Source organism: Aotus nancymaae, unplaced genomic scaffold (genome assembly GCF_030222135.1).
Source record: "Aotus nancymaae isolate 86718 unplaced genomic scaffold, 86718_ANA_hifiasm-v0.15.2.pri h1tg000029l, whole genome shotgun sequence".
In the NCBI taxonomy this organism is placed as follows: domain Eukaryota; kingdom Metazoa; phylum Chordata; class Mammalia; order Primates; family Aotidae; genus Aotus; species Aotus nancymaae.
Window position 1 is genome coordinate 77,493,700 of NW_026988442.1, and position 25,212 is coordinate 77,518,911.

The 25,212-nt window shown below is 41.9% G+C and overlaps 1 protein-coding gene across 2 annotated transcripts in view; it reads right to left on the reverse strand.

The window, feature by feature from the left end:
- The window catches only part of MGAT5 (alpha-1,6-mannosylglycoprotein 6-beta-N-acetylglucosaminyltransferase), a 272,711-nt gene that overhangs the window by 159,430 nt on the left and 88,069 nt on the right, over positions 1-25,212 (reverse strand). For both annotated transcript variants that reach the window (XM_012468426.2, XM_012468427.2), the window contains exon 3: positions 14,268-14,432. In XM_012468426.2, the coding sequence (XP_012323849.1) occupies positions 14,268-14,432 (165 nt within the window). The remainder of the gene's footprint in view (positions 1-14,267; positions 14,433-25,212) is intronic.

Genomic DNA, 25,212 nt, shown 5'->3' on the forward strand with positions numbered 1-25,212 from the left:
TTAAAAATAAAGCTTTTGAAGAATAAAGAGAACACTTCCTTAAAAATCAAGATTTTAAAATCAAGAGCATACTTATAATGTTTATGCAATATACACACAGAAAAGAGCTGGAAAGAACCATCTAACAGTCAAGTGCTCTAGAAAACAGGATTGCGAGACTTTTCCTTATTCTTTTCTGTATTTTCCAAATTTCCTACAATAACTTGGCCTTATCTTATCAAGCATTATAAAAAGTGTTTCTAATTTTTAAAGCAGAAGAAGAATTGAAAAAGATTTCGATATTTCTCTAGAGACAATGGCCTCACTTAAAATATATAATAGTAAAGAAGAAAATCAAAGGGCAATCAATACACAATAGCAAAAAGAAGACCAAAACAAACAAACAAAAAATCAAAACTCACAAAATTAAGTATGCTTAACACCTAAAACATTTACAACAATATCCAAATGACCAGAAAGGTTTGGACTCTTGAGTTATCTTCCATTCTTGAGCCTTGAACTATTTTCATTTTTAAAAATGCCACGTTATCTTCTGATGTGATACACAATGACATACGATTGTCCCAGCAGTAGCCACATCTTTGGGCACATTAGAGATGCACCAGCCAGGATCTGAACCCTGGCTCAGACGTCTACCATTTGGAGCAGATTATGCATCATTTCCTACCCTGATACTCTTTGTCTATCCAATTGAAGTAACTGTTCTGCAGGTTTGATCTGAGGAAAGAACTAATAAAATATTTCAAAGTTATTATTTGTGCCTGGGACACAGAGATCTCCCATAAACAGAGGGTTTTTTTTTTTTTTTTTTTTTTTTTTTGCTCTATTTTATGAACACTCTACAAATCTAGTATGTTTAGCATACAGGGTTGCATGCAGACTATGTACTGCATTCCAGAAAGCACCATTCATTTAGACGAGGGGTTGGCAAACTTTTTCAGTAAGAAGCCAGAGAGTAAATATTTTCAACTTTGTGGGCCATATGGTCTCCTTCACAACTACTAAACTCTGCAGTTGTAGCATGAAAGCAGCCACAGACAATAAGTAAACAAATGGGCATGGTTTTATGTTCTAATAGAATGTTATTTATAAATTCAGGTAGTGAACTGGATTTGGCCCATGGGCCACAATTTGTTGACCCCTGACAGGCTATGTGAATGTGGCCCACTAGAATAGTATGGCAGCTAAAAGTTCCAGCACTAGAATTGATGAGATAAATCTGGAGAACCATCCACCAAGAATTTTGGAAAGTTGCAATCTCCCATTTGGGGGAAATGTTAGAACATCTAATCTTTTCCACTTAATAAAAGCTCATGAATCTCTGGCTCTGAAAGAGGAAAAACACAGATTAGGTGATTTGCTGAAGATCTCAGCATCAGTTCTGTCAGCAGTGGACCTAATCCCAGCCTCCTGAACCCTGACCCTACATTTCTTCACTAGGACTCACAGTCCCTAGCCTGGAATTCCTCAGTCTGTGGCCATTTTACATTATCAACTCTAACTGCTAGCCAATCACAAATTTCTCAGAGAGCCTAGTGCAGTGATGTATCCTTGCATCACACAGAGAGAACCCAGTGGCCAGGAGAAGCTGTATCGTTCTCTTGTTAAGAACAGGACCCAGTTTAGGTCAAGCCTCATAAATACCAAGAAGACCAATGACAACTTCATGATGGGATTCTGAAGCCTCAAAGCCACACACCCACGTTCTCCAAACTGAGAACAGTTTCTGTAAAACAGATACTACATTCCTCAACAATGGCTTTAAGTGTGAATAGAGACAGGCACCTACAGACAAGAAGTTGACCCCTGTAAACTCCACACCCACTTCATGACTGAAACTCCAAACCCTACCCCAAATTTGTGATCCTTCTGTTCAATCCTGATTTTATTTAACTCTTTCTTTAATGAATGACTAGAGTCTGCTCCTGCTTTGGTGCCTTAAATATAATTTTTGAGGCTCCTTCGTTTTGGTTAAAAACTTATAGAACAAAGGCACATACAGACCCTTTGAAAACCATCTGCCAAAACCACGTTTTGTTAATTATAGCAACAGCCAATATTTACTGAGCACTTACCATGTGCCAGCCCTCCACAGACACTTTCTTAGGTGGTCCCATGAGCTAGTTTCTGCTGTACAGATGAGAGAACTGAGACTTAACCTCTCTAAAAGACTTCACCACAGTGGCACCACTGCGGAACTCAGACTTGAACCCCAGCAGCCTGAGTCTATACTGCACACTTAGGTCTCATCGTATGTTGAACTACTCAATTAACACATCCAGACCTTCCCGTGGTTCCAACACTGCTCTCTCAAAAGTCCAGTTTGAGCCTAGCAGAAACATAAATGACAGATGATACGGTAAATGGTCTTTTTGTTTTTTAGTTTTGGTTTTAATAGGCCTCCTTCTGTATTAGGATTAAAAGGGCCCAAAAGTGGTTCTTAAACATACCCAGGAAGAATGTGCCTCAGGCTGTTGTGCAGACAGATCCTTCCAGGAGCTAGCTGGAAAGCCCCAGGCCTCCCTCACTGAGTAATACGGGTCTCTGCTCAGTCTCTCTTCTTCAGAGAGGCTTTTTTGATAAGCCCCAAACCTGAAACAGCACCCGCTTCCTTTGCTAATTCCTTACTCTGCTTTGCTATTCATCAAGCATTTTCCACCACTAGATATGTTTATGTATTTGTTTACTTCCTGCCTTCACTGCTGGAGTATAACCTCCAGAAGGAAAAGACCTGGGTTTGCTCATCACTATCTCCAGTGCCTAGACAGTGCCTGGCACAGAACAGGCACTTATCATATCTATTAGTAAAGAATCAAATCAGTCAGTCTCTGGGTAGTAGAACTACAGCTGCTTTGTATTTTCATTTTGTTTAGCTGTAATTTCCAGATTTTCAGCAGAGTATCCCTCCTTGTACTACAAAAGCACTGTTTGTCAAGCCTTTTCTCTTGAAAACACAGCACTATTATTCAGTTACATACATAAACTCAAAGGTAGAGATGATAGCTGCACAGTCACTGGTAGCCTGGAGGCATGAAAACCCATGCTAAATTAATCCCCAGGTGCCTGGTTTGCCAGCTCGGTACACCCAAGCCTGGCATGGTACACACTCCTGGCCAACTCAGTTGCTACTAATGGCCTTCTGCCCTCAGGGAGCAACCATCCTCCCCATGTGGCATAGCCACGGGCTAAAAGCCATTCTCTTAATCCTCATTGCATTCCTAGGCGGTACAGGGAAGGTAGTTTATCTTCATCACCATGTCACTGGTGTCTGACAGAGGCCAGAAGCAAAAGGAGAAAACCTGAACTCGTAACTGTCTCCAGGATACACCCATCTGCCTCCCCAGAGTTAAGATTCTGTGAACCACTGATGAGAAATAACTGGCACTTCTGCCAAGAGGTTCACTGTGTTTCAACCTCAGATACCATTGGATACAGCTTTTACTAATCTTCTCTTTGCCTCAACCCAACTGCACCGTGAAAAACAGTCTTAAATATTTACTTTGTTCTTCTGCAAATCTTGCTATAACTTGTACTGTTCACATTAACCACACTTAATGAAAGCAATTATTGAGAAGGTTCTATTAACATAGAGTTTAGACAGGTTAATGACTATCTTCCCTTGAGAACTGAGAACTCCCGCACAGGAATTCCCTTCCCTATTTCGGAGTGGGAAGGTACAGTAAAGGGTCAGTTTCTGGATCTGCTTAAGTTTGCTGTGACAAGTAGCACAGGAACCACAGGACTTGTGCCTTGTGACAGGAGAAAATTCCTTCTGTGCCAGTTCCTGTAGGTCACTGCTATTCCTACCGGAGACGGCTATAGAGTTTGAAGGTCATTTCCAAGGCCAGAAGGTCAAGCAAAGCCAATAGGTTCTCTTGGACTAGGGTGAAAGCAGTTACAAGTTGAGGCCAAAAAAAGATATGAGCACAGCCAATAGTCTCAGTCATTCTCCTCCAGTAGCCGATGAACTCAACATTCCCAAAAGGGGCCCTGGCTTCCTCCCCAGCAGCATTTCCACTGCCTGACACAGACCTGGGGTCACACAGTCAGTGTTGGTTGGATAAAAAATACATCAGTGTTTGTTACGTTACGTTCGTGACCACTCCTTTCTAAAAGGGTATGCATCACAGAGGGCAAGGTCAGTAGGTAGGTCACAGGGAGAAGATGTTGGAGCAGGATCTCAATATGCATCATCTCATTGCATCCTCACCATGAGGACAGTGTTGGTGTCACTATCACCACTGCACAGAGCACACATCGGAAGCTCAGCAATGGTTAAGTTTAATAAAATGCCAACAGATGCCAACAGCAAGTATGCAAGTGGATCCAGAGTTCTGCTCAAAAATATCTGATGCCAAAGGCCAGGTCCAGGCTGTGACTGCCAAGTAGCTTCCGGACAGCCCCTTCACAAGGTCTGGTTTTCTGTATAAAATGCAGCATTGGGACTGGGTAGTTTACATGCCCATCAAGCACTGACCATCTGCTACATGCCTGGCCCAAGAGTCAAAACCTGAGTTGGACACTTAAGAAGCATATAAACCAACAGCCAAAACTTACTGAGCTCTTGTTTTGTGCCCTGCAGCTTAAGTGTGTTCCATGTGTTAACTCATACTCCTAGCAACAATACCATGGCCCAGGTTCTTAACCTCATTTTATAAATGAGGAAACTGACTGGCTTTATCCAGAGTCCCATAGTTCTATGGCTCCTGTTTAATCAAGTCCCCCAGTGGGGGAAAACATTAGCACAAGTCCTTCACTGGGTGTCCACTTGTCTCTGGTTTAGGAGCATCTCTAGCTGCACCAAGGTAAAGAGAAAGTTTCCACAGTAAATGTTGACTAGAAAAGCTCTCCAACATGAAACTTCAAGACAGCTTAAAACTAGAGAACATAGAGCTGCCCAACACTGACAATGCAAATCAAAATGCAGTTTATAATGCTCCATCAATCCCAGACATGTCATCCCCAGCTGGCTCTGTCCACGCCACGGGTCCTCTGCTTGACATAAGCGGATTTGGGGTTTGTGATCCCACACATGAGACTTGCTTAATGTTCAAGGGTAAAAGAGGGACAGAAAAAGGAGGCTGTGAGATGAAGAGTATTTCTGCTGTCCTGAACTGTGGGGCAGTTCAGCCCTTCTCAGTCACATTCCTAATTGAATCCCTCTTTCTGTCATTTCTAAACCCAAAGAATTTCAAAACATCTTCACCCCACACTGCTTTCTTTCTTCTTTTTCTGGGATATAAGCGAGAAGGGAAAAACAAAAACTAGCAACTGATTTTTATTTAGGCTGCCTAATTTTAGAAGCTGTGGATATGCAAAGCCAAAAGCACAGCTTAAAGGAAAAATCTCTCAAAATGCCAGAAATCTTCAAACCTACAAAACCTTTTCAAAAACATGGAGTCAGATACCTCTCTCCCATGTCTCACCAAATCAGCTTTATTCCAAATATTTTTCAAAATTTTAAAATCTCAGGCTCTACAATGAGTTCGTTGAAATACATGTTAGCGAAAACAGGTAAAGAATGAAACAGCACAGACAAGGGACTATGTGAGAAAGCATATGCTATGCTGTGGCTGTGGAATGTCTATTGAATCAATACCATATGTAAGCTGATATCACAACTGTATACACATACCTCATTAAGCCAAATTAAGCTAGTAGGATCTGTCGCCTTCTGATTAAAACAAACAAGTCTAATTTCAGTGTGTCCTATCACCAATACAAAGAACAACTCTGAGCAGAGGCACTTTTAAGGTTCCCAGGACAACCCTGCAGTGTATGTTACTGAGTTCCCCCATCAAGTGGCTGGGGAGGAACCGTATTCCCGACAGGGATATATATAGTCTCACTTTCTGCAATGAAACAAGCCATGTATTCCTTGAAGGGTCAGTAATTAGTCCAACAGAATTAGAAGTTCTGGGTCCTGTTTCTTTTCTGCAAGAACTATCCATTCAGAACAACCTCTCAGGTAGTGGAGGTGGCCTGAATTTTTTTAATCCTACTTACATTTTTATAATTAGCCACCAAAATACACAAAATATATTCTTATTATAGAATCTCAGTTTTCAAAAAGGGAAGTGAAGCAAAAGTTCTTCTGGTCTTAATGTAACAGTAAATTTACCAGGTGCTTCTGGGAATTCCAAAAGGATTCAGGGACTGTCAAAGCATACAAGTGGCAGAAATGGTGATCTGGAAGTGAAAGCATGGCCATCAGTGTCATGGCAAAGGTTCTAGGACACAGTGGCTGACCAGCAGAAGTGTGTTCAGGAGAGGGAGGAGTGCACTCAGCTGGACACTTACTGATAAAACCTGCAATTTGCCAGACTCCAAACTCAGCAGTGAATTGAAAAGAAAAATATAAGACCCTGCCCATGCCTTTGAGGAGCTTAGAGACTGGCTACGGAAACAAGAAAAGAGTGGAAAAGTCCAAGGACATACATGGTAGGAATACAAGGCAATACACCACAAACCTCTGGGATGTGAGGGGCATCAAGCAAATCTTAGGGAGACAGAGCTTCACATGAGACTTGAAAAAGATGATAAAGAAGGGTCAGTCAGAGCAACAGAAGCATGCCAGGCTGTGGACAAAAACATTTAAGTGTGTAAGAGCATGAATAAACTGCATGCAGGGGTTTGGGCTTGTTTCAAGTCGGGTGGAAGCACATTTGGCCACAGTAGGGCTTAAAATGATTGCAGAAAGTTAGCAATCCTGAAGTTTTGCCCTCCAAACTCTCAAGGAGAGAAAAGCTTTAGTCAGGTTTAGGATGGCTCCAGAAGGCCAAACCATGACATGACCAGGGTCTCTAGTAGCCATATGCATTTTATCTGCTTATCTGGGATCTCTTCAGGAACCCTCTCCCAAAGATACCAAAAGAATACCTTCTGGCAAGTATCCCATACCTGAGAGTACACAGCTGAAGTACTTGAAGATGGTTCCCATGTCTGAATCTCTTACCAGCATCCTATGAAACTTCAAATGACATGAACCCCAAGTTCTCTTTTGGTTTAAGTTAATATAAGATAGGTGGTTGGCCTCTTGCAACCAAATTGACAAAACATGAATCTGATGATGAGCCAAATATTGGAAACAGAGGCACAAAAAGGTCAATTTGGGAACTGCAAATTTAAAGTGTTCCAGTGAAATACTATATAAAAAATTATGTTCTAATCTATAAAGCACTGTACAAATATTATTAATTTCACTACCAGTGGTGATATCCAAATAACTAGTAACTACAGTGTTCCATTTTTATGTCAAGATTCCAAATACATAATTTTTAAAACTGTAATTAACAAACACTCACACAGTACCAACTTTATGCCAGGCACGTCTAAGCACTTTACCAGTCTCACCTAATCCTCCTGGTACGGTTTGGCTCTGTGTCACTGCCCAAATCTTACCTCAAATTTTAATTTTATGTCAAAGGTAGCAGGTAAATGAATTATGGGGGCAGTTTCCCCCATGCTGTTCTCATGGTAGTGAGTTCTCATGAGAGCAGACAATTTTAAAGTGTGGCACTTCCTTGCTCTCTCACTCGCTCTCTCCTGTTGCCATGTAAGAAGTACCTTCCTTCCCCTTCCACTATGATTTAAGTTTCCTGAGGCCTCCCCAGCCACGTGGAACTGTGAATCAGTTAAATCTCCTTTGTTTATAAGTTACCCAGTCTCAGGTAGTATCTGTATAGCAGTGTGAAAACGGACTAATATACTTCCTAACAATACTGTGAAATGGGTACTGCTATTATTTCCCCCGTTTTACAAATGGGGAAACTCAGCCAGAGAAGGTTAAGAAACTTCACCCAAAGTCACACTGCTATGAAGTGGTGGAACCAGGATTTGAATCAGGCCAGTCTGGTTCCACAGATGCTGCTTTTCATTGTCCCTCGTCCCCTCAACACTAGCACCAAAGTTTCAACTGCCTTTAAACCGGTATTCTGAAACAAATGGCTTGCAGCTATAGTCCTCACAGAACCTTGTCTCTCTGTTGGTTTTTCTCTCAATGAGTCACCAGTTATCCTTCAAGCTACACCCCTGGAAATCATTATGACAACTTCTCCCTTGCCCTTTCCCATGGTCTGTCTGGGTCCCCATCATGCCAGCTTCACCCTAACGTGGGTCTCAAATTCTCCTTCTCCCTGGGCCTTATGAACATGTCTAATCCAGGGCATTCTCGTCCTAACTGGAGATTAACTGAAGTCTCTCTCACATAGCTTTTGATTGGACCCCTTCATATGCATCTCACTCCACATGGCCGCTAATTATTTTCTGGAAATACAGACCTCATCTATTCATCCTCCTTCTTTAAACCTCTCATCAGCTGCCACTGCCCAGGGACAAAATAGAAACTCCTTCATTTAACACTGAAAATGCTTCACAAATCCCAGTTAACTCTCTAGTCTCATTTTTTTCAGTACTGCTCCAAATATGCTGTGAAGAGTACTTTCTGATGTAAAGTAGACCTTTGGGGACCTATCTTGTTTTCTTTGACTTACTTATTTTACTTTCTCATATCTTGATAATTATATACTTTGCTTAAAATAAAATAGAATTTCTTCTAAAACATTCTGCAATTTAAATCCATTCTCTAAGACTACTTTAAAGCATTGTTATTCTGAATTAGTGGCTCTTTCATGAGAAGAAATAATTACATTCTAAAGAAGCAGAAGTAAAATGCACATTGCCAAAAACATACCATGGGGCAGGAAAGGAGTTCCTCAAAGTCAGGATCCTAAAACAGTCTTCTGGGAGTTCCTAAACTCCCTTTCCTTGGAGGCCTCAAAGACCAGTGGCAAAGCTAAATGAGGTGGAGATTGCGGGGGGCTTGTGAACAGCCTTGCTAGGAAAAAGGAAAGGAACTTTAGGTCTCAGCTGGCCAATCAGGAAACTTCAGTGTCTCAGGCATCTTTCAGTACTAACCATAGGTGAAAATATCTGCTGGCACCAGATTCTAACAATATCTCATAGATCAGAATTTCACAAACCTGCCACAATTGACATTTGAGGTTGGATCCTTCTATTGGGGGTGGTGTTTCATATATTATAGAGGATCCTTTGCAGCATCTCTGGTCTCCATCTATTAGAACTAAATAGGCTGGTCGCAGTGGCTCATGACTATAATCCCAGCACTTTGGGAGTCTGAGGCAGGAGGACTGTTTGAGCTGAGGAGCCCAACCAGCCTGGGCAACATAGCAAGACCCCATTCTCTACAAAAAAAAAAAAAGAAAAAAGAATTAGCTGGGCATGGTGGCCCATTGCCTATAGTCCCAGCTACTCAGAAGGCTAAGAAGGGGTAGGGAGGGGACTGCCTGAGCATGGGAGGTCGAGCCTGCAGAGAGCTGTGATCATGCCACTGCATTCTGGCCTGAGTGACAGAGTGAGACTCTGTCTCAAAAAAAGAAAAAATAATAATTAAATAAATGAACAGCACATCTTCAATTGTGACAACCAAAATGTCTCCTGACATTGCCATGTGTTCCCTGGGGGCAAAATCACCCTCAACTGTTAATCACTGCTATAGATACATAGCCTTGAAGATCAGCATCATTTCTGAACTATATTTTTCTTCTTCTAAATAAAAATCAAAGTATCCTTGACCACACATAGTGAAAACCGTATCAACAAAGACAAGCATTTTTCTGTTAAGACACCAAAAGAATAGCTTCTGACAAGTGTCCACATATTTATTGTTACCGCTGCAAATTACAAAACAGAAAGTGACAGGTAGATAGACAGATCATATTTGCTTCTTGCTCAAATTAATAGGAAAGCACCCTGCAATCTCATCTCTCTCCCGTCTCTCAGTAGCAACTGGGATCCCACTGACATGCCAATATCTGACCCTAGGAAAGCCATCTGCTGAGCCACTGCCTGGTGGTGGAGCTGGGACACTTCAGGTGCTACTTCAAAAACTGTTAACATGGGTACGCACACAAGGAAAGAACACAGAAACAACTTAATTTCAAGGTCCATTAGCAGCACAAAGGGGGGAAAATTGCAGTTCCAAATGCAAGCCCTGGAACTCAGCAGGGACATTTTTCATTTTCAACTTTCAAATGGTAATAATAATAATAATGGTTGCTGTTTTTAAAAACAGTTTTCAAATTCAAATACATTGCACTTCAACCCCAAATACTGGAAAGTGTTGAATGTTGCTACCGACCTTGGAAAAAATGCAGGGTTGCCGGAAGTTCAATTTGGATTAAATACCAGAAAACAGTCACTTGAGTTATGCCTGTACCTTACCCCTGTACCTTTGATTTTGTGATTCTGTTTCCCAAGTGACCTTGCAATTGTTAAGTCATCACAACACTAAGCAGACGCTATCATTATGGTTTTGGCTTTTAGGAAACAGTCAACACTGGCCAGTTATTCAGCTGACGCTGAATAACAACTTGTTATTGAGAGTATACACAAATGTGTACACATGTACACACACTACCCCATAGAGAGCTGCACAATGTTCTTGTCCTTTAAAATATCACAATCTAGAATTGTAACTATCACATCCTATGAAGGCTCCACATCCTAGAACCATCGATGGGAAGTTCAGTCCTGACCAACAAAAAAGGCAGTCCCACTTCTTAGGTGGTGTCTGCTAAGGTCTGTGAACCTGGGAAATGAAATACCACGTCCTACTTCCAGGCAAATCACCCCAAATGTAAATGGAGAAGAAGAACTGTAAGAAGACACTCTTCCAGGTGGTGAAACCAAATGCTGTTCCCTCCAGTAGAATCCAATCCATGTGAGCAATATTTACTGAATTATCTTCAACAGGTAAGGCTACAATCAAGACATTATGGGCAGAACAAAGATAAATCAGACACTGTCTCAGTCCTTAGAAGGCAAGCATTTTCATTATCAAATATGTACACTTTTTACCTTTCCCCACTTCAGGTACATGGCAAAAAAACCACAGATCCAATCCTATTCACTCCACCTCCTCATTTAAGATCACAAAACTAGAGAAAGACAGAATGGGCCTTTCTAAAATTCAAAGCATCATTCTAAAAGAAGAGAATTTTGATGAAGGCCTTTCAAGCCCTTTCAGAAAGTAAATATAGAGAAATTAATTTACTGTGTGATTGGTGGAAGGGTGGGGATTTTCAATATCTGCTTTTTCATTCCATTGAATCCCCTTTATCTTCAATAAGACAAACAGCTCAAAAATCCAGTTCAATCTGATTTCTTGATTTTAATAAAGTTCATTTCCACCTAAATTTCTCTAGGAGCACATTTACTTTCACATTAAAAAAAAAAAAACCCTTGGTGATAAGTTTGCAAAGATAAGCCATACTAGATAAAAGCCACACAGAACACAGCTAGAAAGAGAAAATAAGGGGACACACACACACACACACACACACACACACACACACACACAGCTATCCCTTTAAAGAAAATAAATTTAGGGAATCCTTCTTCAATTGCTATGGTACCCAATTTAGAGACAGTTTATAACCAACCAGAAGATATATCAGCAAGCAATAAGATACAACAATAAGCAATCAGAAACATCAGTGAGCAGTAACACACCAGAGTCAGTAGTAAAGACACACCAGGGAGAACATTTCTGAGCAATTACCACATGTCCCCATTCAAGAAGGGAGAGAGAAAAACTTCACTCAGCGAGGACTGGAACCCCATAAAACTGAACTCTCACAGCTCAGGAGCCATTCCTGAGTTGACAGAAGGGTCTGAAGACAACGGCATGGCCATGGATCAGAGAGAGAACAGAAAAGCAAGGAAGGGCTGCTCATAAATGAGAACTGTTCATTTGAGTCCCTGTCCTTCTTTCTGGTACCCTCCATTATAGACATGGCTGTGCGGCAGCACTAGCGCTAGGAAAGCGCCCGCTGTTTAGCCATCTTGGGAGGGAGGCATCCAAGATGGCCCAGATGTCTCCTTCCTCGGGGGAATTAGGAGAAAATTCCACTCCTCCGAGCTCTTGTGGTAGGCCTGACGGCTGTCAGGTAGGCCCACAGACATCCGGGGGTTAAATGTCTCTATGTGATGCAGTGGTCACATTCCATGTCCACTCTCATGATCCGCTTCTGCACCTGGTTCGTTTTTTCTCAGAAGAGATAATCAGTAAAAGTACTATGAATCTTAATGTCTTTGTTATTTCTTGACAAGTGTGGAAAAAGTGCTGACGCATTATGCTCCTTACCTTAACTCGGCTACCTGAAAGTCTTAAGCCCTTACCTATATGACACGTGATCGTGATGTACTTGACCCTCTCACTGACCACCAAGGCCACGCCCTACCTACCCTGACTCCAACTTTGTACTCAATAAAAATCAGAGTGTTCAGGCACTCAGGATCACTGCCGGACTCCGCGCTTTGGTTGGCAGTGGACCCCTGGGCCCAAACTCTCTTTTGCCTATCTCTGTGTCTTGTGTCTTTTATTTCTACAATTTCTCACCTCCACACCAGCAGACAGGGGCTCACAGAACCCTATAGGGCTGGACCCTACAGAGCACCAGTGGCACATTTAAAGGAGTCCCACTCAGAACCATAGGCTTAGAGAACATGCTCAAGAGGTATTTGTTAAGCGGTAAACTAGCTCAATACATATGGCTGGTATATTTCCATATTTTGTTTGAAAGAAGTAGTCACTAAGTCCTTGCCATTTCCTTCTTCGAGGTGTACCAACTACCCTGTGCTCTGCAGCTTAAAGCCCAGGTAGCAAAGTCCCTATGAGCCTTGCAGCAAACAGGACAGCCAGAGGTAGCAAGATCCCATGTTAGGGGAAAGAATGACAATAGATGTGTTTATAGGGGCCCACAAGCCACAGGCCCTCAGAGGCAGTGGGGAGCAGCAAAGTTAAAGGCAGAACAATCCATCCCACCTCCAGAAATATGACACAGAACAGTGATGAAACCAGATAGGGCCTTTCCAGTAGCATTTTCTACTGGGTACAGGGGTGGCAAGTAGAGACTGAAGAGGCATGGTTCCATTTATTAATAAGCAGCTAAACACAGTGGGAGGTTCTCTTGTCTAATTACAGAAGCTGTTGAAAACTGCAAGGAAGACAGGATTTATGGCCTAGATGACACTGCTTCTGTGTTGTAATTAAAAGTTATTTTTAATACCTTTGTTTGGTTAGATACTTTGAATTATTAGAAATATTTTGCAATTTGAAATTTGCTAAAGGACAAAGAACATTAAAAAAGGTAATAACAACCAGCTTGCATAATGTAAAACAATTAAATGTTTTGACACTGGGAAGCAGGAAAGAAAAAGAAACTCTCCCACTTAAGTGTGTGAACTTTTAGAAGCAAGAGGGAAAGAGAAAGAAATAAGTTTAAAAGTATATGAAACAAGGTTTGTTTTAAAGCAGAAACTGATGTCAAAAGTAACCTAGCTACTTACTTTATGCATTAACCAGAGATTGGCTACCACCCACCAAAAGTAGAGACAGCTTGTTCACAACCATTCACCCAAAGCACTGAATCCTAACCTTCAGGCTCTTCACTTTGTCCTGGGTCCCCAGGAAACAGAGCAATCATCCTAACAAGAGCAGTCCTGGCTCAAGCACATAGACCCAGGGGCTGACCTCAGAGCAGTGTGATAGTCGGGGAGCTGGCAGGGGAGTTCTAACGTGAGAGGTAGGCAAAAACGTGCTACGTGTAATTTGGGTGTTGTGTTGTTTTTCATCAGTTTTCCTGGTGTCATTCAATATTCCAGCTTCCAGAAGGGGCCAAACAAAATGCATCCCAGTGGGAATGACATGTGGTATACATGAGTGGCTACAGAATCTGCCCAGGATTACACAGGAGCCATTTATCACCTAAAGGCCATTTCCAGAATTTCTATTTCTCCATATACACGTAGGAGGCATTTTCTCCAGTGGTGGCTCTTCTTTAACAACAGGGAGGAGAGAAACTATTATATGTAACAGACTTTCAAAATTGTCTGATGGGAGTATGGAGGAGGAAGGAACTCTAAAAGGCATGAGCTTCTCAGATAACCTCTGTTATTTTATTTAATCTAGGCTATGAATCTTCTCATTAGAAGTGAATTCCAGGAGCTCATTAAGAGCAAATGTGTCACAGAAACCACCAAATATTACACATCGCAAAACTATAAAAAGCATTTTAACATCTGCTATTAAATAATAAATTGAAACTTATCTTTACCATGGCCATGCCAAGTTTATAGAATTTATATTATATGGGTTCCAGTAAGAACCAATGCACTCCTTTACTCTCTTCATGGTCCAAAGGAGGGTGTGACTACATATGAGAGCAGAGAATTGCTATTTTTACCTGCCACATTAATTTTCTCAAGTGCAACCAAGCTGGGAACAGCTGTGGTGGAGTTGGTTGAGTTTGTTCCGGTGCCATTGACAACAAGATTGTCCACCTTTGACTCCAACTTGCCGATGCGCTGTAAAATGTTATCTAATAACACAGCAAGGGTTTTCTTCAGATCTGTAAAAGAAAGTGCAGACAATTTTAAAATTCTATGGCCTCTGCATATCTGTCTGGCTTGCTCTCTCTTTATCATGGAGAACAAAACTTCTCAAATGTTTCTGAAGTAGTACAAAAGATATGTCAAACCACATCTGGGAGACGACAAGGGCCATCTTCAATTGCCCCAGATCCTACTAAATACATCAGTTTGTTGCAGAATACAAGTCTGGCAATAAGTGACATGGTATAACTATTTCCAGCTACTTGGTCAACAGGGAAAACACCTTGTTAGTTAGCATCCTACTATAGCACTACATTAAATTCCTCCTCCTTACAGCACCATAGTTTCTCACACAAAGCATGACACCCCAAGGGTACAGCAAGATCCCAAAGTGGCCTCTGGATCAAGTTTATTGTTATTTTCTTGTTGTATACTCTAGCATGTCCCAGGTTTTTTTTTTTTTTAAAGCGTTTATTTCTGTTAGTTACATACATTAACACTTCATAAAATCTACAGCTCCAGGTTTCCAGGTCTGCTGGGTAACCCAGAGTTAACTATAATCAGATTTAGGAAATATTTAAAATAAATAATAGAGTCATTCATTTGCTCACAAATATTTATTAAACTACTCCTATGTGCCAGATATTATTCTAGATGCTGGGATGTTCTCTCATGGTTCTTACATTTAAGAGTTGGTTCCCTTTCTCACACATCTGACTACACATTAAAGAGTGGTGCATTTCCCTCTGGATAAATAACAGGAACTCCTTCACCCCTATGGATGCATTTACTGTTTGTAGACAAGATATTCAAAGAAAAAAAAGATGAACTTAGACTCTCTCCTCTAAAATTTCATAATCATAGAAAGATATACTGACTTGTACATGTCAGAAAAGCAGGTGGGTGACTGCATAACCATCCATGGAAATAGAATCCAGACCCATTTCTGAATTGGGAGTGGGCCAGGGGAAAAGGGCACAGTGTGGGTAGCAGGCCTGAGAAAAGCCCTGAGTTAAGACGAATGGAAAACTGTCACCTTCCATTCTTCTAAAAACAGAGCAAACTTGTCCCTGAGCAGATGCTGTAATCTGGCCATGAAATAAACACACATAGTCCAGTCAGCAGCCCAGATCACAGCCAGCGAACCTCAGCCAAGGTGCACCAGCCTGTCCCATTTTGCCAGGTGAACCAGAAGCAGATGCTGGTGCTGTGCTTCTTGTACAGCTGCAGAATTTGAGCCAAAGAACTCTTTTCTTTATAAATTACCCAGGCTCAGGTATTTCTTCATAGCAATGCAAAATGGACACCTGTTTTATCTTCACATCCACCCCCTGAGGTAGGTGTGACTCCATTTTACAGATAAGAAAACTGAGGTTCACGGATATGAAATAATGAGCTAACAGATCAGAATGAGGGCTTGCCTCAGGACAGCCTAATTCCCCAATGCCTCAATGGTACCAATCAGAAGTCAAGGATCTGGGTAGAAAAAAGAAACCAAGGGTGAAGTTCAGAGGTTTTCATCCCTAACACAGTGGTTAAAAGCCTGACTTTGGAGCCAGAATCCCTAGGTTTGAGTCCTAGCTCTGCACCCATTTCCTTACCTGTAAAAGAGTGACATGAACAATGTTTCAGCTTTGGGGTTGTCAAGAGGACTTAATGAGTTAATATTTATAAAATATTTTGAATACCGGCTGGCACATAATAAGAACTGCATAACTGCCTTTTAAATATATAAGTAAAATAAAACCTTTCACTGGAAAATGTTCTCATCCTTCCCAAAGAAATCTCTCCTCAGGTGATGCAAAGCTTTACTGCTTTATCCAAGGGGTCATGAGAGCACTCTCCTCTGGGGTCCGCAGTCCCACGGTCAGCATGACTCAGTCTGTCACAGGCACATCATCAGTTGGCATAGACAGCAGGAGTCAGTTACCTGTTCTGTAACTGAGTCTAATTCATCAACTGGCTCTCCAGAGTTCTGAAGAGTGCCAGAGGCCAGCCACGCAGAAGGGGGCAGTCGTGCCAGCGAGAAGTGGCAATGTTCGGTATAAAGAAATATTCCTCAGATATAAAAGATCAATCTCCCCCGTTTATAGCCTCTTTGCCTAGAGCCTGTGTCATCAACCAACTAGAATCTGAATAGAATCTAGAATAGCATTTAACCATCACCGGTAATTGTAGTTGGTCAAGCACAGAAGCCCTGGCCCTCTAGTGTAACTTAACTCAGGATTTCTCAACCTCGTAATTCTTTGTTGTGGTAACTGTCCTTGCATTGTAGGATGTTTAGCAGCATCCCTGGTATCTACTCCCCGAATGACTGCAGCAATTCTCCAGGTGTGACAATCAAAAATGTCTCCACACATTGCCAAATATCCCGTGGAGGGACAAAACTGCCCTGATTTGAGAACCAGTGAATTCAATTAGGTGCATTCTCTCAACCCTGCATTCCCCATTGCCCCTCTGTGGAGACATCGAGAGAGAACTGTGATAGAGGGGTTATAGGATAGGAAATGCAAGGGTGAGAAAGTCTCACTGAATGAACTTGCATCATGTATGACTTCCATTCACTGGAGGGACTGCTACAAACACAATGGAAAGGTGCAGGGAGGAAAGTCTGACTTCCTCCCTGTGGGAGAGCTAACAGAACATGAGCCAATGCTGATGGGCTCTCAAGAGACTACTGGACATAGTCCTCAATCCATAGTTACTGGTGACAGTCATTAGTGGACCACACTCTAGGTAGGATACAAAGTTGTCATACTTACAATTAAGAAGATATTCTCCCTCAGTTCAAATTACAGTGACCAGTAAATATGACTGACCTACTATCTCTTGTTGACCCCATCTGCCAAAGATTGACCTTCTGTGACTGTGGGACATGGAGTGAATAAGGGGATTCAAGATGATGAGGAGGGATCACCATCATCTCGGCAACCCCAATATTACCTTCTCCACTTATTGAACCCTTTTTATACCAGGCAGTGTGCTGAGCACTTTACATGAACTAATTCATTTGATCCTACCAAGACAATCTGATAAGCATGTGATCATCCCTATGCCTGTCTTACAAATGAATAAATCACAGCACAGAAAGGCTAAATAATTTACCAGAGGTGATTACAGACCCCGGACTCAAACCCAGTCTCTCTCCAGGGCCGAAGGCTCTTAGCCACCATGCTTCACTGCCTCTTAAGAACTACAATGGACCTGCCCACCAGCAAGCATCTCTGTTCTGCTCCTCCTGAATCTACTTGTTAGGGAATAACCTCTGGGATTTTGCCATGTGTTTGTGGGAAAATATATATCCACCACTCTTAAGACTCACTCGTGTTCCTGTCCTGTGTCTACCTGACACAGTATCACTAAACATCCACCAGTTGACACTGGAGACTACCAAATACATCAAATGATCCAAGATTTTTTTAAAAATTAAGATTCCTTCTAGATCTTCTGCCTTAAAATGAAGATGTAATATAAGGCTACTAAAAACCTTAAATACTCCAGGCACTTTACCTGGGTAGGCATGTTTTCTCTCCCAATATGAAAGAAAAAAGTTCATTTTCAACTCAAGCAGCTATCTGAGTCACCATTTCAAAGCAGCCAACCCAAGATTAAGGATGTTGTTAATAAAACACACAGGACAGAGATGATGCCAAGCTATCTGTATCATTATACAGCGCTTGGCATATTAGGTATGTATTATGTAAGTGAACAAATAAATGAGTGAAACAAACTACAGTACTCTCACAAAAAAGGCTAAATAAATTAAACCTTTCCAGGCAATGAAATTACTTTGCATCTTTGTATTTTACTGTTAAACCTCCAAAAACTGTTAACAGCTTTATCACAATTTTCAAGAAATAACAGTCCAGCACAGTGGCTCACACCTGTAATCTTAGCACTTTGGGGGGCCAAGGCAGGTGGATCATGAGGTCAAGAAATTGAGACCATCCTGGCCAACATGGTGAGGCTCCATCTCTACCAAAAATACAAAAATTAGCTGGGCATAGTGGTGTGTGCCTGTAGTCCCAGCTACTCAGAAAGCTGAGGCAGGAGAATCACTTGAACCTGGGAGGCAGAGGTTGCAGTGAGCCGAGATTACACCACAGTACTCCAGCTTGGGTAGAGCCAGAGCGATACTCCATCTCAAAAAATGAAATAAAGAAATAACAGTACTTTTGTTTGTGTTTTAACCTTAATGGTAACCCTTTTATTCAATACAACTGTACAAAGAATTTCTATAGTTTAATAAAAATGAGAGAAAAATATTTCTCCAAATTCCAGTACAATATTTAATATTTTTCATTGTGTTTTATAGCTGTTATAGCCATAAAATGTGGCCTCAGTAAGATTATCATTTTCAATTACTAATGAACTTTAAAAATTCTGTTTGAGCTTCAAAGCCTTTGCAAAAAAAATGAATCCCAACATTACTACCACAATTCTGCATTCCTAAAACTTACTGTACATGACGAAGATGAGATCAAAGTAGTTGAAAACATTTTAAATGTCTCCCTGGGGAAAGTATGCTTTGGTTTCTATCATGCTGGCATTCTTTGATAAATGGTAAGGTCGATTAAACTGCATTGGAACAGGTTATTTGACAGCTTCTATTAAGTTTTCATTTCCAAGAAGCCATGGCATTAATGCCTAAGAAGCGGCTGGAAGGGGCTGAGAGACATATCCTTGAGCAGGACAGCCAAGGAGCTATAACTGCTTGTCACACTTTTCTCCATCTCTGGAATCCAAGGAGATGGGATCTCAGTAGAAAGGAGGGCCCTGCTGGTGGAGTAAGGTTTATAGATCTATCGGCTAGCACTGTGAGACTGGGTGTAAACCTTCATTTTCCAGATAATCAAAATCAATCAATATTTGAGGAATTACCAAAAATGCCCATGCTTAGGAGTTATGCTGTCCACTACCCCATTTTTCCTGGAACATGCTTCTAAAGCAGTGGTTCTCAGCCTTGCTGTGCATCAGACTCACTTTGTGCAGTCAGAGTTACCAGGGTTGCATCTTAAAATGCACTAAATCCTGATCTGCAGAGTCTGTCAAGGATCGGGGCACGGCCAACGTTGAGATCTACTGTGAAGGTGCAGCCGCCATGATACTATGGCACAGAACCAAGCATGCAATGAGCAAGGTCTTACAACTGAACCGCCAAAAATAATTTACATCTGTGCCTGTTCCTAAATCAAATCCCTTTTCACAATGGCTGCCTGAGAGGCAGAGCATGCACGACACAGCCACAGAGTAGCTTCACTTGCTGCTCTGGAGAAACCGGCAAAGACAGGGCGTTAATGAGAAAGGAAGGTGCTAATGAAAAAAGAATTAACCTCAACCTCTTTTTTCCATTGACTGTCAGGAATGTCAAGTTTCATCAATTATATATTTTTTAATGAATTTTAGAGTGACCTTTCCAAAGAAAGATAATATAGTTACAGTAATGACCCAAACATAGTCTATTTATTATGCACAAGGACATTCAAAGCAGTGCTATTAATAAAATAGTGTTGTTACAGATAAGAACTGGAAATTACCCAAACACACAACAAAAAGATTAAATTACATTATGTCAGCCATTCGTAAGATAGAATAAATCACTAGACTGTAAACTTAGGGAGGGCAGAGACCAAATCTGCTTGTCATCTCTGTTTATGGCCACCAGCTATTAATATCAGGAGTTCAATAAATATTTGTTAAGTGAATGGATAAAAAAGGAAAAGTGTACAGTCATCAAAAATACCTAATGGCATAAGAAAATGCAATATCTTAATTTTAAAAAGCATACATACATGTACATAAATACACATATACACATGTGTATGTATCACTTTTTTTTAAAAAAGAACTAAAGTGAAATCAAAATTTTATCTGCTAAGATCTGTACTTAGAGGTAAGGAGTGTATTTATTCTTTATGTTTTCTCCATACTTCCTCATATGCTCTAATTTTACATAAAAATTCATATTATTTTCAAAAGCACAAAGACATTGCTATTTTAAATATATATATATATATATAGTATAATGAATTGTGCTTTTATAGATAATGCCATCAGTACCCTAAAGTCACGTAAGGCAACACTCAACAGAAACATCTTAGTGACCCTTACTGCCTTATCTCATTTGAATTTTAAAGCCACATGTTGGATAATTTGCCTGCTCCTGAACTGACAAATGTGGCTTCCACCCTGTGGTTGTCCCAGGCAGCAGATTCTGGACACAAAAGGGTGTGAAACAATGATCACCAAAGTCAAAGAGCAGCTTAGATGCTCAGTAACATTGACTAGCCTTCTCTTCTGGATTAGAACTACAGATTTAGGCTGTCACCAGAACTTGTACCCAGAAGTGACTGTTTTTCCTGAGGTGTTGCAGAGGGTGTCATTACTATCAGGGAACTTTCCATGCATCAGAATCTGAAAAAGATCGTATCTTGGCCTGTTGATGATATTAAGTGCTTTATGGAATCTGTAAACATTCAGAATAGAGTTCTTAGGCTCTTCTCTGAATTTTCCTAACACACAGCCAGCTGCAGGGAATAGGACCCAAGAATTTTAGCCTTTTTTATAGAAAAGATAAGCAATCAGAGAAGCACTGAGAGGTCAAGCCTATTGTCATCCACTGTCTCCCATCTGACACCAGGGCCCATACCTTCCTGTAGGGCTGCACACTACTCCTTCCTGCTCACTGTACCATGCCAGAAACACTACCACCACCAATGCCTTGGTTACATAAAAGGTGAACTTGGCCACACCCAGCTAATTTTACAGCCCACAAAGGAAAGCTGTATCTTTTGAACAGGACAATGACAACTACATCTCCTAGTTTAGGAGGGTGTGGCAAGCCTGCCCTCTTCTGAAGCAGAGTGTATTTCCTCTTATGTCTGTTCAGGCTCCACCCCTGTAAATGCTAAGAACAGCTACATAAACAGGTTGCTGATGTTCAAATGCATGAACAATGTCAGATGTACATGAACAGTTATAGTTGGGTGGTAACAGATGCAGATACATTCAGGCCAGAGTTAGTGATAATAGCAAAGAATGCACTTTAATAATCTAAGTGCTTGATTGGGCACAGTGGCTCACACCTGTAATCTCAGCACTTTGGGAGACTAAGGTGGGAGGATCACTTGAGGCCCAGAGTTTGAGACCAGCCTAGGCAATACAGTGAGATTCCATATCTATAAAAAAAACCTTTTTTTGTTGTTTAAATTAGCCTAGTGTGGTGGCACGTGCCTATAGTCCCAGCTACTCTGGAGGCTGAGGTGGGCATATGGCATGAGTCTGAGAGGCAGAGGTTGTAAGAGCCATGATCACACACACTACTGCACTTCAGCATGTGTGACAGAGCAAGACTCTATCTACCAAAAAAATAAAAATAAAACAGAACAAACAAAAATAATCTAAGTTAATCTAAGTGCCTTAATAAACTTTGTCATTTGTAATTCTTACAATAAGCCTATGAGGTAAACTGATATTATATTGTCTGTTTTACAGAAGAGGAAGTGAGCTTTAAGATGGTCAGTGACTTGTTCAAGGTCACACATCGGAAAGGAACATGTGTTCCATCCTCACAACAGAAACACTCTCTAACTACCTTCCAGAATAAACAATGGTTCCCATGTCAGGATTATGTATAATAGCTTCTTGGAGCCTCTTGGATGCAGAGCCCCTAGGGAATTTCATCTCATTTCCTGCTTCACTAAAAACATTACTGTGATTTTCAAATGAGTCCCAGCTGTAACTGTACCACAGAGCATCACAGAGTTCTGCCAGGAGCTGCTGCTATTCATTCATGGCTCCTACTATGTGCTAGGCAAAAGGTACTAAGCTCTGAGGCACAGTGGGGAACAAAAAGGACCAAAGTCCTTGCTGTTTCAGGACTTAACATTATAAGTGGGAAAGACACATGATCAGCTCACACAACAAACATGTGATGCTAAATGGCTTGTTACAAAGAATGAGAATCACAGTGGGCTTGGGCCCTGTTTTGTGAGGGAGGGAAGGCTAACTTCTCTGAAACAGAATGGAATGGGCATGGCTGTGTTCTAAGAAACTTTATTTACAAACAAAGAAGGGAAAGAGGAAGAGGTGGGGGACAGAGAGCAAATGCAGAGGCTCAGACAGAGGTGAATGCTCAGCCACTACCCAGCAGTCTTGTCCTAGAAGACAGCTGCAGTGCCTTAGTAGACTTGAGAGGGTGCAGAGCTTTTTGGGTGTCCACAGCAGCATGAGGTCTGGCCAAGCACTTATGACAGCAAAAGAGCACCAGGACACAGTTGGGAAGAAGCAGAGGGTCACAGAGAGCTATGGCCACCAGGTAAGACAAGGGGCTTTCTAAGCCTTATCGTCTGAACATGGCAATGACAATCACACTGAGATTGAGACTCCAACCCCATATATGCACATGCAATCCCTCCTCAACCCAGACTTGAAGTAGTGGTGCTGCATGAAAGGAAAGGTCATAATGACTGAGTAGAAAAGCAAGCCCCTTATTCTGAGTTTACTCCTCCTTTGTAAAACATGGTCTTCCTCAGACCTCCTGACTGGCCTGGGCGTGCTTGTGAACTTGGTCTGGCTTTGATGAGGATACTGGGCGGGCTGGACTCTACCACAGGATGGCTGGAAAAGTCCCAAGCCACAGAGAGGCCCATTTTTAGGTTCCAAGCTTTTTAAAGCAGAAAGCCCTTTCTTTAATCACACCAGCCACATCACTGTAGACTAACTGAAGCCTTCTCAGACACACCTAACAGCCCAGCTGTTTTTTTCCCTACCAGTTTCACTCCAAGAACAGTGTACTTCCCTCAAGGGCAGGGAATTTCTACTTTGGCAACAGTGGTTTTCCACATTGCCCCACAACAGTCCCAGCCCTCCCCTCGCCCGCCAAAAAAAAAAAAGAAAAGAAAAGAAAAACAGTTCCTTGACCATATTTCCATATTTGTAGGAACAGAAACACAAAAGAAAAAGGTGAAAAAACTAAAACTAAAACTAAAAACCCTTTACGTGCTTGCTTCTTTAATGAAATTCAACCGTTTTTATTTCTTTTTCACAAGAGAGGTGGAAGGAAACACTTGGAAAAGCTCTCATCTGAATCTCAGAATGTTGTCTGAATCTGCAACACAGGGCAGCCGCTACCCTTTCAGAGCAATCTGTGGCAGCCCTAAATGGTGTTAACATCTTAAGCATAGCATCCTAAGCCAATGAGGGCCAATGAGAAGCCCAAAGCAGTTACCTCTCCACTGCCCCTGGCCAGCAACCAAAAGCCTTATGCTGGTTCTCCAATCGCCAGTATGGGTCTCCTTAAGGAAATAACTTCCTTCCTCCCATAGAGAAAGCAGTGAACTACAGGGTGAGGCCAAGGTCTGGTTTACGCATAAGAACATCCATACTGATACCAGAAGCCGCAGCCTACAGGGTTCTGCATGAACTGCCGGCTTCTCCCTGCCTCAACACTTTTCATGCCACTGCTTGCTCACTTCCTTCTAGCTACAGTGGCTTCCCTTCTGCCCTAGAGTGCATATGCTGGCCTTAGGGCCTGGCACACACCGGGCCTTTTCCCTGGTACGCTCTGCCTCCCTCTCTCTTCCCACTCTACCTGGCTGCTCCTTGGTGTCATTCTGGTTAAAAGATACCTCCAGAGACAGGTGACCTTCCAGGGGAAAGTAGCCCCTCAGATATTTTAAATTCTATCCCCATTTTTCTTCCTGGAATGTACTGCTATCTGACTTTCTCTTATTATTTCTTCCTTCCAAAGAGAATAAAGCATCTATGAGAGTGGGGCCTTTGTCCATCTTTTTCCCCACTGTATGCACAAAATGTAGGGAATATTCCAGCCAACGACACAGACATTTCCTGAAGTACCAGGCTTGAAAGACAGAAGCCAAAAGTCCAGTCTAGGACTAAGTAGCTCAGGGAACTAGAAGACAGGCAGAAGGTAGGTAACAGGCATGCAGAACCTGGAGGTCAAGGAGCAATCAGGCAGCAGGCAAAGGGGATGTGGATTAGGGGTCAGCAGAGAGAAGCTGGGAGCCCACAGCTGCTTGAGCCTGGGCTGGCAGCTTTTCTAGGGCAATGCCCCAGCCCAGAGAAGCCAGGGTTAACAAGGTGTGGATGGACCATAAGGGGAAATGTCACCTCGCCTCAGGTTTCTATTACTTTTCATTAGAGAACACAAGTGGACCAGGTCTGTCCTGTTAGATAAGAGGTGACCACTAGGGATCAAAATTTGGGTCAGGCTGTTGGAGACAGAGATCAATTCACCTCAGAAACAAGAACAGCATTGACTTGGGTTAGTGGCACCATTCGTAACACAATTACCGAGACATCACTGGCAGGCATGGCCCCTGCCACAGTGGCTGGGAGATGCAGATGGGGCTGCCCTGTGGAGAGCTCTGGCTCTACACATGGCTGGGAGGCAAAAGCCAACACATTCCTCTCTGGACTTACAGAGTAATACACAGAAAAGCCCTCCACACTGCAAGAACAAATACACTGTATGTTCCACGCGGGCTGCCCAGGAGATCTTCTGGGTATCACTTTGGAGTTACCAAATCCCAAAAGAAGTTCAGAAGTCACTTTTCAAATCACCAAAACAAGGATGGGTTGGGGCAGGGAAGATACTCTTCAAGTTCTGCTATTGTTTGAGTACTAGTCACAAGTCACACTAACAGCCAACAAGCACACAGTATCAGGCACCTGACACACACAGCACCTCACTCAAGTGTCATAGTCCTTGGTGAGAGGCACTGACACCCCACTTTAAAACACTTTTGTGCTTCTAGGGCCTAAGTCACGGAGAGA